Source organism: Wyeomyia smithii, chromosome 3 (assembly GCF_029784165.1).
Source record: "Wyeomyia smithii strain HCP4-BCI-WySm-NY-G18 chromosome 3, ASM2978416v1, whole genome shotgun sequence".
Classification (NCBI taxonomy): domain Eukaryota; kingdom Metazoa; phylum Arthropoda; class Insecta; order Diptera; family Culicidae; genus Wyeomyia; species Wyeomyia smithii.
The window spans coordinates 166,296,399-166,314,600 of NC_073696.1; the positions used below are offsets into that span (position 1 = coordinate 166,296,399).

Consider the following 18,202-nt stretch of genomic DNA (forward strand, 5'->3'; position numbering starts at 1 on the left):
CTGAAGAATAAAGAGAAGGGGAAGTTGGAACCTTGTTTCCGGCCGGAAAAGTACAAAGTTGTACAAATAAATGGTACCGATGTAGTTGTTATGAACGAAGATGGTGTCCGTTACAGGCGCCCCGTATCTCATTTGAGAAAATGGCCAATCAATCTTCGTGAAGATGATGAGCAAATGCCATATGATAGTATTGGATCTCAGCATCCATTGAAAGTATCTACTGCAACACAAGAGTCATATATGACAGATGATCCCGATTTCAAAGGTGTAGTGATTTCAAATCAAGGACGAGTCAAGCGCATTATCAAGCGTCCCACTCGGTTTGATGAGTAGGTATTTTGTAGGTAATTTTTTTTTGCGTACGCTATCCTTTATTCAACTTTCATATTTGAATCAACTCTCCTTTTTATCTCTTTGTATTTTATATCATTCTTCATTTATCCATGGAGTAGAAAAGGGATGTAGTGTCTAAAATGATTATTATATATTTCATAGAGTGTCACACCCTTGGTTGGCGAAGAGAGTGAGAGCGTTGATAAAGGAGAAAGATGCCGAAGAGAAGGAAAATAATTGGATGTGAAGCCTGGGGAGACAGTTACAGTTCAGAAGCGATAGAAGGAAGGCAAATAAACGTTTGAAGTAAAACACCTGAGGAATATTGTATTAACGAAAGTAAATTAACACGAGGGATACTATACACATGGCCGAGGCCTGAGTGTTGTTGAGTGCGAATTCTGGGCATTCCTACCATAAGGAGTTTGTTTGGAGGGAGCCAGAAAATTAACCGTAGGAAGCCAGAAAGTTCTTCGGAAGAAGCCAAAAAGTCGCCTTTTGCCGCCAAAAGTGTTTGATTGTGTGAGTGTCGTAGGGTACTGAGAAGGAGAGAAAATTCGAGAGAAAGGTTTCGAAGAGTAAAAACAAAAAAAGTGGTTCGCGTCGAAGTCTTATTCACCCTACACACATAACACTGGAGAAGGTGTGTTGTGTAAGAAAAAAAAAAGACTCGCTAGAGAAGATAGTGTGGCTGCATACGGGTGTGAGCGGAGGGAAGTGTGAAAACAAAACTGGGAAGCAAAATATAAAAGGGAATTCAAAACAGTACCGGAAAGAAACTAACGTGGTTCTCAACGGTGACACGGAGAGTCAGATTCATCTTACACATACCACAGACAAGAGGAGAGTTGTGTAGGGAAATACGACTCATCAGTAGGGACAGTGGTAAATCGCGATTTCGCGGAAGCCGCGAAATCCTGCGTCGGCCGCGAAATTCCGCGAAAGTAATGAAAAATAACAGCATTCTATATCAATCTTGAAACATTTAGATTCGAAACCTGCGAATTTCCTGAAAACCAGCGACACGGACAAAGCTGAAGAATAATGGGCACCTCGAGGGCAACTTTTCCTACGCAACCAATAAAATGAAACAGTACTTCTACTCTCTTCCAACGCGATTTTGTCAACCTGGAACTATCTTCGGTTGCTAGATCCTCTTCGAGCAAATATTTTGGCGATTGATAGAATTCCAGAGTGTGCAGCCAGAATTGAAGTTGTTAAATGACCTAAGTACCTACTAGTAAGCAATTTTATAATACCTGACAGTGAGATCGGTACGGTATTTTAATTTTTGTAGGTATTCGGATCGCGGACGTTTTCCTGAGCTTTTTCCAGTTGGCAAATAATATTTATCAATTCCTGGAAACTCGGTAAATACGAAACGCAGCGTGAGCCAAAAGTACGTGCCTATCGACTCCAAAATATAACTGAACACAATTTGACACAGTATGTACTTATAGTCAGTAATGCAAAAAAAAAATCATGAATCGTACGGTTACATTACCATATGTTAAATTAAATAAAACAGTTGTTTCTTATTGTTACAAAAAATTTTACTTTATTTAGTATTTTGTGTAAAAATAGTTGCCGCGAAATTACCGCGAATTTTGAATATTTTCTATTTTGCCACCCGCGAAATTTCAACTTTTTTGCCGCGATTTACCACTGTCTCTACTCATCAGCATCACAGAAAGCAGCGGTGTTGCCTTGCAATTGTGAGCACGTATGTATGTATTGGACTAATAAATACGATTATTTTTTGCGTGTGAGAATTAAGAAACGAAGCTACTGAACGGGAGACCGCGCGATTATAAGTACACACAAATCGCACATTACGGTTAGTCCCGAAGGTATGTTGGTGCGATAGAAGGTGGTGGGACTGGGAGCAGTATTGGTAAGTCATACAAATTTGATAGTTTAGAGGACGTCCGGAGAAGGCGTAACAAATATATTCATATAAATACTGATCATTCATTAACATAACCATTCATCTTACACAATTCAAAAATTAAATTTTATTTATTGTTATTGATCTACGTTTAATTTCAAATAACATAATTCACCATCCATTATAAAAAATATTGGGAAATGGCTTCCATATTGAGCGGGGGCCTAGTGTGGTTGGTAACGTCTCCGCCAACCACGCTCGACGCCTGGGTTCGAATCCCACCGCCGACATAGGTGTCGATGGTTGTGAGGTGGCGTGATCCACTCACAACCAACCCAACTGGTCTAAATTCAATCCTAGCCGACACCGGGAGATTTTCTGAGGCGAAAAATCTCTGGGATCACGCCTTCCATCGCATGAGGAAGTAAAGCCGTTGGCGCCGGTCCGTTAATAAACAGGTCGTGAGTTAGGGTCCTGGGTGTGGAGTCGCCTCCCTGGGCGTCGGTGATTGGCCACAACAGTGGCGGAACTAGACCGACGGAAAACAAGCGAGAAAAAAAAATGGCTTCCATGTAGAATGAGTCACTAGTCAAAACGCTAGTGGATCAATGCGAAAAAATATCCATACAATTTAGAGATGCAAATTTGAGCGCACTCGAATTTCATGTATTATTGGCTGATTTCATAAATAATGAGTATAAAAAATTTCAGGAACTTTGGAGGGAACAGTGGGAAGAGAGAAGACAATTAAATATTACAGGAGAAGGTGATGAAATGTTAAAACCTCGTTAATATAATAAATAAATAAATAAATAAGGTGATGAAATGGACATACTCGTTGCCACCGCGGAGATGTTCCATACAAAAATAAATATTCACCATGGTGATGGAGAGATACATGTGATTTCGCCCAGGTGGGGAGTGGTTACGAACAATATAACTGATATTCTTTTCAAATTTGTTGACGGAATTGGTTCATTCAGCGATAAAAATGAAAGCTTGTGGGTAAATGAGGGCGGAGGGAAAAATAACAGTACAAATAATAAAATTTTAGAGGGGAGCGCAGAGAGATTAGCGGAGAAAGTAAGTAGCGAGTCGTCATATTGGATAAATGACAATAATTCATCGTTAAAAATGGAAGTAAAACCAAAAGATAAAAATGGGAATTGTTTAATAAGAGCATTGATAGACCAACTGAATAAAGGGAACGATAATTGAAATATCACAAACACTGATATAAGTTACTTTAGAGAATTGGTGGCTGACAATATATTTTTAAATAGAGAAAAATTTGAACCTTTTCTAACCGAAAGTTTAACACCATATGGATTCGAAAGATTCGTGGAAAAAATACGGAGGATGGGAGTTTGGTTAGGGCACGAAACGTTGGTGGCAGTTTCAGAAATCTTTAACAGACCTATACTGCCGTGGAACGCATATCAGTCCTATCTGAATTTTCATCAATTTTGAGTTATGACCACCAGAGGATAGAATCGGCAATGCTTTACAAAATAAATGTGGAAAATAATGTAGGCTGTTTTGAAAAATTATCTTCATATGCGTAACAAGCACGGATCAGATCTGACAAGGATATTTTGCACGAGATTAAACAATTTTTCCACACTTTCAAAATAATTCTCTTCCAGCATAATTAACAAGTTTGATAACTATGAACAGCAACAAACTGATTCGCATATATCAAGATGGCTTGACAAAATATTTTTTTTTAATTCTTTTATCACCAATATTTAGAGGTTAATTTGTAAGCTCGAAATCCAATTTGTGGTTAAGTGGTTTCCTAGAAATTTTCAAAAAACTGAGTCAAGCCATTCTGAAACATGATTTTTCTTCAAACGAATCGGACAACGATGATTTATACAGCAATCGATAGCTCATAATTAGTGGTTCACGAAAATGTAATTTTAGGGTCATAATTACTAGTGTTTGTACAGAAATTTATGTTTTATTGTTCACGTAGTTCTACGTTTTGTTTATTTGTTGTTGACGCTGCTGGCTGCTAGTGGCGTTGGCTGTTTTCTAGGAATGGGCGATACTAGCATCGATACCAGCGGTATCGATACTAAGGGTCACGGCATCGAGTATTTTGGCATCGATACTCACCGCGAGAAATGAGTACCGGTATCGATACTTTCTAAACGACGATTTTTGAAAAAAAAATTGTAGGTCTGATACCGATACTATCGGAGCATCGATAATCGATACTCCTTCAACGGATGCTCCGATACCTTGTATCGAAGCTCATTGAAGTATCGCGATACCAAAGTATCGATACTTTTGTCAGTATCGCCCATCCCTACTGTTTTCGGTGATTGTTACTGCTATGCTAAGCGGTAAATATAATTATTGTTCGATTAAAACTTTTACATTGGTATAGATTTATGGTTTACTGACTAGTATGTATAACAATGGTTCCTGCACCATTAGGTGGATTAATTCTAGTTTTTGATTTAAATTGAAAATTAGTTTTAATTTTAAATTTCTTTGAGATTTTTTTCTTAACGGTGTATATATTTCACAAGGCATTAGTAATTCTCTAGTACACTAAAGTCGCTTTATACGCGGGGGATACGTGCCGCGTAAAAATAAACCGCGTGAAAAAACCGCGTAAAAAGCGACCTTAGTGTACTACAGTTTTTCTTTACATACAACGGTTTCCTAGCTAAGATGCTTAAAAGCAAACCAAAGCCCTTGGTGCTACATTCCGATTCGGAACTCGACCTTCTGTTTTTTATTATACACAGACTTCGCAGCCAACTGTTAAGTGTACAGGACAACAATTGCGGGGCTAGCGCGACGATCCTAATGACACTAACAGCCTCTCCCGAACCGAGACTCGAACCTACGACGACTAGCTTGTTAGGCCAGCATTATACCTCAAGACCATCTGGGAGAGCTAAGCTAAGATGCCTAAAAATGAAAAAAAAAAAAACTTTCTCCATCTGTGAAAAAATACTAACTTTGCTAAGCCTTATGCAAAGTTTCATTCCAATATGGTCGATAAAATTGTTGCGAATTTCCAGATCATTCGGCACGATTTTGCTCGATTAATTTTACAACCAATTTGATAGCTTATTTATTCATTAAAATTTGATAAAATTTGTAGTTTCCTAATATCTACATTTCAATCAATTCGTTTCCATTTTAATTTTCTTACCGTCTTATTTAATTTCATGCATATGACTTTTTAAATTTCTCTTGTTTTTTTCTGAATGAACCAAATCAATTTTAAAAACATCCATTCGGGTTCAATGCATGTTGATTTTCTTCAGTTTTTTTTTTTCAAAAATGGTTCAAGTTGATTTTACAATTTTTCAAAATCATGACAAATCCTTTGTTTGCAAAACAGCACGTTTTTCCCGACGGTGCTTCTAGTAGCTTAACAGACCCGCGGACAGCATACATCTTCTTTATTACTTTGCTCATAAGTTAGCACACATGCATGGAAAAATAACAGAAGCAACATTAAGTTGGATCCCGGCAGCTTATTTGAATATTTGTTCAAATATTTCCGAAACATTTCTCAGAATCTAGGTGATAAAAAAGTGATAGTTATTGTTTGCAATACCTACTGGTTCTGAAAAATAATCCGTCGAATTTGGATTGCTTTCCTTTACACACGTTCATTTTGCCTCTGGTTGGCTACCTGAAATAGCAAGTGTGTTGGCTTAGTTCCCCGAATCTCGATATTTACCATATTCCCCACACGCACGCTCAGTATAGCAGTGACAAACACCGAAAACAGCCAACGCCACTGGTGGCCAGCAGCGCCAACAAAAAAAATAAACAAAACGTAGAACTACGTGAACAATAAAACATAAATTTCTGTACAAACACTAGTAATTATGACCTTAAAATTACATTTTCGTAAACGACAAATTAAGAGCTTTCGATTGATGTATATATCATCGTTGTCCGATTCATTTGAAGAAAAATCATGTTTCAAGATGGCTTGACACAGTTTTTTGAAAATTTCTCGGAAACCACTCAACCACAAATTACCACAAATTAGATTTCGAATTCACAAATTAACCACTAAATATTGGTGATAAAAGAGTTATAAAAATTTATTTTGTCAAGCCATCTTGATATATGCTCAATCGAGAAGAAAAAACATTATTCCAAGCGGATCGTATTTTATTGAATTAAACATTCAAGATCTTTTATCGCAGTTTTCTCCGTTCGATGATTTCGCAGATGGGACTGATATGCGTTTCACGGCAGTATAACAGTATATCAAATGGATAGTCTGACGATTAGAATAGGAGGAGAAAGCAGCAACGAAGAAAATGACTTAATAATTGTATACACGGAGGAAGGAGTCAAAAATCATTATGATAGTATCATAAGGGTAATAAAAGAAAGGAATGTAGAGAACACAATAAGCACAGCAAATAATAAAAAATTGAGAACAAATGCGACAATAATAACGGTAGATCAATGCCAGAAAAAGAATTGAATAAAAGTAATCGTAAAGAAACAAGATTTGGGAAGGAATATGAAATAGAAAACAAGCATATTCAAATGAAAAGAATAATAACCGAAAATGTAGAAGATACAGAAAAATGAAAAATGGTGAAAGAAAATGGTTGAAAATAGGTTCATTCAATGTACGAGGCTGTAAAAAGAAGGAGAAAAGAGATGAAATAGACGATGTGCTACGGTTTTATGATCTGGACATAGATGTTTTACAAGAGGTGAATGTAGAATACAAACAAGTTGAAACAAAAAATTATATATGGAACGTAGCTGATATAGGTAAAAACAAAACAAGAGGCTTGACAATTTTGATTAAAAAATTATCAGGTATAGAGATAGTACAGGATAGAATATGGAAAGTTTATATTATTAGCAGAGTTGAAGAACAATGGAGAGAACATAACAGTTATCAATGTACATGGACCAAAAAAGTTATAATATTAGGAGATTGGAATGCTCAAATTGGGAAAAAATCTTTTTGAGAAGAGGACAGTAAAATAGTGTGAGATAAACTGGGATTCGACGTATGTAATGAAAACGGAGAGGAATTTAGAATGTCTTAATAAGCTTTTAAACGTGTCGTCAAAAATAGGACAAAACACGGAGGAAACATGGTGGAGCGGTGAAAGAAGAAGCCAGATTGATCACGTGGTTAATGGATCGGCAGATGGTAGAAGAATTAGATTCATTAAAGGATACAAAACAATGATTGGTACGGACCACAAGTTACTGGTAGTGGCATTGAAGAAACAGGCTCAAAAGAAACAGAGAGGAAAACAAACTACGCACAGATTGGATGCAGCTGCCTTAAGAATAGATGGAATAAAAAAAATATCATGCTGAACTGAGACGAAATATGGAGAATATGGGAGATACAAAGGATTTGGAAGAGGAATATAAAACAGTTACAGACAAGATGAAAATAGCGGTGGGATCGCGTTGAAAACATCGAAAATTCCCCTCACTCCAAAGAGAAAACAAGCACTGGACAGATTAAACTCTGCACTAAAAATTGCCAACAAATATCCAGATAGATATGACTTGTACAAATGGAAAATATTCAATAGGAAGCAGGAATTTAAGTTGGCAGTAAGAGAGCACAGGGAACATGAAATCAAAGAATTCTATCGAAACATGAAAGAAAGAAAAGTAGCGGAAAGGATTCAGAAGTCGTACCAATTTCTTAAGAAATTTTTTAAAGAAAGAAGAGAAGGAAAACTAAAATATCAATTAATAAATGGAATGAAGTACTAAAATATTGTGAGGGTCCAGGATACCTGCCCAATAACAAAACCTCCAACGGCAGAGGAAATGGAAGACATTATACAACACTCGTGTAATGGAAAATCACCAAGTGCGGATACATTAAATACGCCGATATTGACACAAAAAAGAAAATAATAAAAATATGGGAACATATATGGGTGGAAAAACAAGTGCCAAAGGAAAAGACAAGATCAGTGCAAGTGCCCATAACCAAAATTAGCAAACCTACAAAGACTGACGACTTTAGACGAATTAGCCTATGCAATGTAGGCTATAAACCATATGTCAAATGGATCAAAGTAAAATTACTAGAGTTTATGGGAGACCCTGGACATCATCAAGCAGCGTTCCCGCGAGGACGATCTACGGTAGATCGCATATATGTTGCTAAACGTTTGCTAGAGGAATATTGGAAAGGAGGGAAAAAGATTATTGTAGCAGCATTAGACATAAGAGAAGCATTCGATAATATTAAGATAAAAGCCTTGAAGGAAATAATGTTGGCTAAGGGAGTACCGGCACATATAATAGATAGAGTTCTAATGTGTGTGATAGAAGATAGAACTAGAATCAAATGTTTAGATCAATTTTCAGAGGAGGTAAATAAGAAAAAGGGAATAAAGCAGTGATGTCCATTATCGCCATATTTGTTCAATTTGATTATGCAGAGTGTATTAGAGGAAGTAATTCTAGAGGTTCCAGAGATAAATATGCTTAATTCAGGTACGCTTAAGCTTCCTATAATATTGGCATTTGGCAGACGATCTATTGGTACTAACGGATAAGAAACACTAGAAAAAATAATGTTAGCTATAGAAAAGTATTTAGCAGAAGTGGGGCTAGAAATAAAACACGAAAAAAGTCAAATTCTTATTCGTGATCCACATGAACTCACTGACGATAAGGAAATGGAAATTAAACTGAATGTGAAATTTTATAAAATATATGTGAGTCTGTAAAATATCTAGGAATAATCCTTTCCAGAACACTCAACAGGCCATCAACAATAAGATCAAGGTGAATTAGTGCAGTTAAAGCAGCCAAAATGGTTGTAGAATTTTGTAAGCGATTCAAACTGTCATGGGAGATAGGAAGGTTCATATATAATACAGTGATAGCACCAGCCATTTTATATGGCACAAAATTGGCAACTCTGACAAAGAAGACTTCAATTAGATAAATACGAAAAATTTATAATAAGGGAAATATGGGCGAATTGTAGGAAAGAAACAAAATAACATTAAATGTTAAAAAGGAACTTAAAGGAAGAACAATAAATAGAAGAGTTAGGATAGGTAGAATAAACTATTACGGGCATATTAGAAGAAGAGAAGAAAGGCATCCATTAAAACTAGCTTACAAGCCAAAATGTAAGAAGAGAAAAGAAGGAAGACCGAGTTACACTTGGTTGGACTCCCTGAAACAGGACTTAGAGAGGTATAGAGATATAACAGGTGAAGGATGGGAAGAATTAGTAAATGATAAAATTAAATTATAAATAAAATAATTTAAAATAAATAAAATAAGGCTGAAGAGTTGTATAAAATGGAACAAAGCGAAATATCTGATGGAATTGAACAAGAAGAAATATAATTCTGTTGAGCTACAATATAGCCAAAAATAAAAAAGCCGTTAGATTATTTTTTTTCTGATATGATGATTTTTGTTTTCATTCACTTATTTAATTTTAATTGGTAGTTTTTTGGTTAGTTCCATTCCATGATGGATCCGTCAGTCATTCGACGTGAATAAAATGATCACATAACATATTGACTGTTAGCTGGCAAGTAAAACCAAGGATGTATGGACACCAAAAAAAATGATCTTCATGCAATTCAACGTTGCGCTACAATACTACAGGTCATTTCATCTGGCCGGGAAATTAACGCATCAAAATTCAAACATTATTGTTTGGAAACTGCTCGTTTGATGGTGCCCGTACATCCTTGGTTTTACTTGCCATGTGTGACAAATTTAACGAACTGTTACTAACGGTGATCTTATACGTCGTCTATTGGTTTTTCAAGATCCAGTTATTGTCGGCTTGCGGGACAAACTGCAAAAGAAGCATCAAGAATTTTCAAAAGATGCTAAGCTTATATTAATTTTCACAGAGAGTGAAAACGAGACAGATGGAGATGAAATAAATAATTAACAATAAACATTGCTGTTATGTGTTCGTTTTACTCACGTCGAATGACTGATGGATGCACCTATCAACAACTAAATATACCTAAGAAGTTTTCTCACTAATTTTGAAAGTATTGCGAGTTATCTGTTTCATAAATTCACAAATTATCGTTCATTAATCAGGTAGTTGGTGCATTTTTGTATAGAAAACCCCAGAAACATACATACCTAAAACATCACTCATTCATTTATGAATTGTCAAGTATCAAAGTTTAACTAGCTTATAGTGCAAGGTCTAAGCTTTAAAAAAAGTATTTGATGATGTGCACCGGTTTGCCACTTTCTCCCCTATATGCATTTAAAACTGGGAAATAATTTAATGAAAAAACGCTCTAACTTAGTACAAAGCGATTGTAGCAACTTGCTGTCTTCGAAAGAAACCTTTGTTTTTATGTTGGTCATATTTGTCTAGAACATTAGGTTCTTGAAAAAAGAATATTTAAAAAGTTATGCTAGAAAAACTAAATTCGACGGGGTTGACAGCGACAATGCTTCGTATTTCAATAAATAGACGTCATAGAAAGTAAATATCTTCTGCAAAGTTATTTTGGATATCATATTTTTTTTTCATATTTTGGAAAGTTCTACAACTTTGCTGAAGAAACTATTCATGTATCTTCGCTGTAATGGGAGCTCTGTAACCGCAAGGTTACAGAGTTCGCTTTGGTAAGCGGGTGGTCGTGGGTTCGAATCTTAGTAAAATCAGGCCATTCGGTTGTCAAAGGAATTTAGCATGGGTTTATTCTCAGGCTCCCCACCACGTACCTTTCCTTCAAATTGAATTCTACAGCACCCTTGTTGACTCTCCTTCTAACAAAAATAAGTCCCTATTATAATACAACTGGTGTGAGTAACGTATGAAAGTTCTCTCCAGGGAATTGTAATTAGGCGATATTTTTAAGATGGACAGAAGCTCGGTATAGTAGAGTATTAAGCTTGAAACGGAAAGGTAAACTTACACACAAGCACGGATATATATGATAAGCGTATTACTCACGTCAATAGTGATACTGCCAATAATATGAAGTGCGGAGTACAGAAAACACCTGGGCAATATCAAAATAGATCTAATCTCTGGTCGCAGTGATGAGTCCACACAGAAAAAAAAATCTTCGCTGTATCAAAAGTTAAATTTTTTATTTTTATGATAGTAGGCCATGATCAAAAAATTTTCTTATCAACATTTTCGTTATATTTTAATGAACAATTCTTTTGAACATTGTCTTTGGCTAACATCAACCGTTTAAGCACAAATGAATTAAGTTCGTCAAATTGCCTTTTCCGACCACTGTGCATCAGGGCAGTTACGGCCCAAAATCACGATCGGTCGACTGCTGCTCGCGGACAGGTGGCGGGAGGATTTTCTTCTAACGGGTGTTTAATTTAATAATATATTTGAACTTGGTATCAACGATAGCTACTGGCAGCGAGCTGAGTAGCTTTGCGGCCTACGGCCGACAGACACAAATGTACTGTAGGTAACGATAACTGAACAACTGAAGAATAATGAATAATAACGCTGGCGCTGCACATAGGAGTACGTAGGACAAAAACTTGGCCAAAATAAGTTTAATGAGTTTTCAGACAGCAAATGTGTCTTAAATTGGTTTTATCTCTATTAAGCTTTATATTTAGACATAAAAACATATTATTGGAGCTTATTACGAGAGTCACTTCACGGTGTAATATATTTCACTCTCACGCTCACTTCACTTTTTTATACCTATTCCCGATTCCACCTCAAGTGAGGTGACAAAAATCACCTCCGTGGAGTGAGGTTGACAGTGAAGTGAAATTGAGAATAGGACAAGTAAAATGAGATTGTTTCCCAGCTAAAAAATCTCTAAGTCCCAGAAAGTCGTTTTTTCCGATTTTTTAGATAACACCAGATCTTGACGTGTTCTGCATTTCTAAGACATTCGGCATCAAAAAAAAATGTTTTTTTTCGGTATCGAAAATTTCCTGAACTACTTTGCATTTTTTTCATCGGCCAAAAAAATTAAAATTTGACCGCTTTAAGGCACGGATCAAATTCTGATTCGTTTCGTTACTGAAGAATAAATCCAATATTTACCATTAGATCACAAATCAATCAACTTTAAGACTTATGGCAGCTTCGTGGAATCATTTCACCGTTCAAAATGGTCGTGAAATAATTCCACGCGAAACGTCGCTTTTTCCGTTCTCACTTCACTGATATGACACTCATAATAACCCAGATTCCACGGCAGATCGGCAGATTCGCGACGTTTTTCTCACTTACGTGAGTCCCGTAATAGGATTTTGTTCACTTCACTCTGATTTCACCGTGAAGTGACTCCCGTAATAAGCACCATTAAAAAGTTTTCGTTACGTTGAATCACCTAGCAGTGATATATCAACTGTCCTCTGCTATTATTCTGAAATTCGAAAAAAGTACAAATATGGTAACAGCTTGTTCTGGTGAATACTTTTTTTGCCGATAATAGATTCTGATACTTTTAAAGCGTCATTTGAATCGCTCGCTTTAAAAGGATCGTCTGATATGGATATGGGTCATTCCATACGAAATGACCACGAAAAAGCACAAACTTGGACACGACCATCACAGATTTTGCTCAAAGTTGGGAGAATTATTCATCTACTGTCACTTTGGAAAAATCCCAAATTTGGTGTCGATTGGAATACCCCCCGCTCTGTGGGACCCCCCTGTTTATTGCAAAGTCACGCATTTTTTGTTCAAAATCTCTTTTTTCTTTTTCTTATAATTCATAGACGTAAGATGCCCGAAAAATACTCATAGATGATTTTTGAAGAAAATAAACCAAATATAAGTGTTGACCGGAAGTGTTGCCAGATAAATTATGTTTGTATTTGAAAACTAAATTTACATTTTTCGGCAAATCCAGCCATTTTGATTTTAAATTTGATAATTTCATCGTGTTCCTTGAAAAATTTCACATAAGAAACAACTATCATCCTGAGGTAATATGAGCCAATCTCGAGATATAACATTTTCACGAAAAAAGTTGTGAACTTCGTAATTATTTTTTTTACAATTTATAGACGTAAGACACCCGAAAAATAGTGATAGATGAATTTTGAAGAAAATAAACCAAGGATTCTAGAAAAAATATTATTTTTGACCAGAAGTGTTGCCAGACAGTTTATTTTTGTATTTTTAAACTAAATTTAGATTTTTCGGCAAATGCAGCCATTTTTATTTTAAATTTGATAATTTCATCGTGTTCGTTGGGAAATTTCACATAAGAAACAACTATCATTCCGAGGTAATATGAGCCAATCTAGAGATATAGCATTTTTACTAAAATAGTTCTGAATTTCGTAGTTAATTTTTCGTAAAAATGTTATATCTCAAGATTGGCTCATATCCTTACAGGGTGGTAAGTGCTTCTTACGTAAAATTTTCCGAGAAATACGATGAAACCACCAAATTTAAAATAAAATTAGCTTGTAAAACAAAAGAAGAGACTTGTTTAAACCACTTAAAGTATCATTGTACGAAATCATTACATGAAATTATTTTCTAAATTGCTTTTAATTGATATAACCGTTATTAAACTAAACTGTTTCTTGCATATAATAGATAAAAGCACCAACAAAAGATAACATGACGAGAAATTGATGGAAGAAAGGTAAGACAAGCAAAATGGGAAAAACAAGCGAGAATTGTAGGTAAGTTTGAAAATATATCAATAAATCACAAATAGAAACACATACGCGAGTGTAAACACTTGCTATTAACTACGAGTGTATGTACGAGTTTGTGAACTGTGAGTAATTATGTATATATGATTGGGTGTAGAGATTTGCCAGTGATTTATCATGCCAGTGATTTATCATGTGATTTATCATTACCAGTGATTTATCATGCGAGTAAAGACTGGAGGATGGAGTGAGAAACCATTCTGGAGGAAACTCCAAAAGGTCTGAAACAGGTATGATGGCACTTTCTAACAAACAAACCATCAGGTGGGTTAAAGCTGGTACGGTGAAATTGATCATCTAATGAGTGGATCCTGTTGTTGGAAGGAGATTCTTACTACACGGAAAGCGCACAAGAAACTATGCTTGCGGGTCCGCCAAAACCATTTTGCCCCTTCATAAACAACAATAGTGTGAAATTCATGGGATGATCAAATTTGATCTACTGTAAGTCTACCCACATTCATAGGAATGACCTTGGACTGATGGTGGCTTCTACTTACATACATACAAGAATTAAAGCATATCCTACATGTGGTACAACTTAGGAATCACTATATACTTACATGTCTAACCATCCGACCTGAGCTGAATTTGCCACGACATGGCGACCTTCGCCTATTTTTAAGCGATCCAGTTTGTGCAAGATGAGAAATGGCAATACCTTGTGTAGTAGTATTTCCTGCAGATAAATTATCATCATCTATACTAAATATCATATCATCATCATTGCGCTTTTGCTGGTCTCGTACTGACGTGCTGGCCACATGTTTTTTGTTGAATGCATTCATCTTAGAAAACTCGCCCAAACCCAGAGCCATTCCGGTTACTAGAAGTTGAATTTCATCATTTTCCGGAAAATCCAACTTGAATCTCAAATCACATATTGCACACGGTATCATTGCTCTTAACTTAAAATAAATTACTTGCAGTAAACGTTGGAAATGTTTTGAAAAACTAGTGTTAGGTTGATTGGTGGGCAGCTTGGCTCGCCATATCTGAGTAAACATTTGTAAATTTCGCACCACTTCCAACTCATGTTGTCCAGGAACTGTTTGAGTGTTCACAACAACGAAACCACTGAAACCAACATTAAGTTAAATTTATTATAGCTAAGTAAAACAAGTTACTTACTCTGGAGGACATGGTTCCATAAGAAGTGAAATGATTTCCATGTCATGCATATCATCTAACTCTAGTACACAAGCCTCCTTATTACCATAAGTAATATCAATATCCATAATGTCCTCCTCAGAACCATCAGAATCATCTGTTTGCGCCAATGTTTTGTAATTGATATTCCCTTCGGTCACCAATTTTAAATGACTCAATTCTTTATTTCTTTCCACTGTATCATGAATTGTCTTTTGCAACTCAGTAAGTTTTTCGGTATCTGTCCAAGAGTTTCCAGCAAGAATCTTTGGCACAGTTGGTGAGGGAAGTGCATACAAGTATACAGCAGTTCCAGTTGCCACTAAAGCCATCATCCGTTCTCCAACAGCGACAGAAACTTTCAGACCGAAAATTGCGTTCATTCCCCTCATTTTCAATTTATTTATAAGTAATTTATGCAATTCAATTTCGAGAAAAGGAAGCGCATCAGACATCTCTTTGGCGTTGGATTCTCCTTTAAGATCTCGTTTCGACCTGCATACATGAGCTTGTATTAGAGTTCCGCGTCCATTGACCTGCAAGTTATAATCAATTACTCATCAGTAACAGTATATTATCATCAGCAAGTAGTTTAGTAGAACGATTGGTAAATAAACTTCTCTCAATACTAACGTACCGGAACATACCACTCGGTATAGACGTCATAAACTAAAGAGTATTTTACCTAGTAATATGATCTTATACAGGAGAATTATTAGTTTAACTTCAATTGTTAAACGAACACCGTACCTGAAATGTACTTATATAAATTACATGGGGTACGCAACTTTGTGCCATGTGAACAAATTTTAGAATAGCTGTACCTCGTGTTTCAAAATAACTGCCACTTCGACTAAGTTCGTCGAACTAAGGATATTTCTGTGTGTGTTTGTGTTACGCTTGCAGCTCTGATTCGCATTTCAGAGATGACCGGACCGTTTGTACAATCTTATAACTCATTCACCCTACAGTGTATGTCATGGTATATCACGTATCTTGATAACAGATGTCATATACCAAATTTCTCGTGAAAACTAGATGTATGGAATCTGATATCAAGATACGCAATATCACATGATATCCGCTATAGTTGTTCCCACTTAGAGTCAAAGGAGTTATATAGTTCCCTCATCAATCGCTATTCACGTTTATATTAAGGAGAGGGAGAGGGGGTCTTTACTTCAGAAAGTGGAAAAAATCGATTTTTCTGCATTTTTGGGATGCTTTTACATTAAAAGAACATTTTTTCATTAAAATGGTCGTCATTTTGGTAATTTTTAAATATGCAGAATAAAAATTTCAGATAGATCGGTCCAATAGAAGCTTAAAAACGTACCACCAGTTAAGGGACCATCCATCAATGATGTCACTCGTTTAGGGTGATGAGGGGGTTTCAATAATTGTGACATTATGTGACATATGAGAAAGGGGGGGGGGGGGGTTAGCTTGAGTGTGACATCACATTTTAACTAAAAAAATGAATAGATAAAAAAGTCACATACCTAACCACAGAGTTCAAACCAGAACTATTTATGATATTTGCATCATTCATTTATATTTCTCCCTTTTTTTTGCCTAAGATTTGCTTTAGATAAAATAAATGACAATTTTTTTTCTCGTTCAAAAGCATAATGTTCGTTAATTCTCTTTAACCGTGCATGCTCGTTTATGAATGACAGCGCAATTTCATTTTTTTTTATGTTTCTCAATCCAATCAATACAAAAATTGTGACAAAACGTGAACAAAAATGCTTGGCTATTGTAGCATGTGGAAAAGATTTGCGAATTGATCGAAGAAAAGGAACTAAATATTGATGGTCTTTCAAAAATCAGCAATTATGCTGCAGTTACTGTCTCGGCTTTCTTTGTCGTCGATATGCGACTTCATCAACAGCATCCTTGGACTAAGAACTAAACGCCTTTTCTAGTTATCTTCTATAATCTTCTTTTCCTTTTAGTTTCAGTTTTTCTTTCAGTGAAATCGTTTTTTTAAGAAAAAATGCATTCCTAACAAATTCCTCGATTCTCAATCAATTATTACCAAAACGGAGGGGGGGGGGGTATAAAAACATGACGTAATTGAGGGGGAGGGGTCAAGGAAGTTGTGAAAGCTTGTGACAAGGGGGAGAGGGGGAGTTAAATTTTCCCAAATTTTGCGTGACATCATTAAGGGACGTCCTTAAGTACTGATTTAGAGAGAGCATCCACGTTTCCAGCTGCCAAAAGCGTTATACTCACTATATATGATTTATTGGTATATATTTATTCTCTCAGTGTATCTTCGACGACAGAATATCTTAGTATCGTTGATTGACAATGATTTTGAATAAAGAGACTCTCGAAACTGGATTCCGAACACTGTAATACCTACAAAGCATTTGTTGCTTCATAGCAGAACTTTTCAAACCTATTTCCTGTTTTTAGTTCTTGACGTTGTGTAAACGGCTCTAATGAGAGCCGTTGGAATCATTGTATTTCATTACTCGACCTTGCATTTCTTCTGTTGCTGGTTTATTCGTTTGTAATATTTTTTTAATGAATATTGAATCGCTTCGTTCCACTGCGGTGTTCTAAGAATCATCATACATAACTTATTTGGAACCTTGGTTCTCTTCATAATTTTCCTGCGATCTGCTTCATTTTTCTTTTACACTGCAACGAATTTTTTTTTTTTAAATCCGTGAATATGGTCGCACACTTACCCTTCATCGCATCCTCAAAAAAACTTACGTTGTCTACCCTGGTGTGTGGTTTTCCACACATACAACATTTTAATTTGTTTTGGACAAGAAACAACTTAATTTTGCCCCAAACATATTTTTTCATTGAGTGCTTACATACCTGAAGCTATAGGTACCAAATAATCCTGTCTCGAAAATCGAATGAGGTATGTATGTATGCGCAAGTATGTGTATGTGTGTTTATTTTCATTCTTACGACCAATATATCTCGATTTTCTCAGTATCGGCTGAACCAATTCGATTTTTCTTAGTCGTATTCGAAAGAGACTTCAATAGTTAGTTGATGGAAAATATCAATTTGATCCGATGACTCGTTCAAAAGTTACGTAACAAAATGTTTATAACTGACATACTATCTACTATCCGATTTTTTTTTCAGCGGTTTGATGATTTGAGTTCTTTTGGTGTTAGATGCGTTCGTTAGGATTTG

The 18,202-nt window shown here is 35.9% G+C and overlaps 1 protein-coding gene across 2 annotated transcripts in view; it reads right to left on the bottom strand.

The window, feature by feature from the left end:
* Nucleotides 1–18,202, bottom strand: part of LOC129727329 (C2 domain-containing protein 5) — a 194,732-nt gene that overhangs the window by 15,776 nt on the left and 160,754 nt on the right. For both annotated transcript variants that reach the window (XM_055685069.1, XM_055685068.1), the window contains 2 exons: nt 15,014–15,567; nt 14,446–14,959 (listed from right to left, as the gene is read on the bottom strand). In XM_055685069.1, coding sequence (XP_055541044.1) covers nt 14,446–14,959; nt 15,014–15,567 — 1,068 coding nt within the window. The remainder of the gene's footprint in view (nt 1–14,445; nt 14,960–15,013; nt 15,568–18,202) is intronic.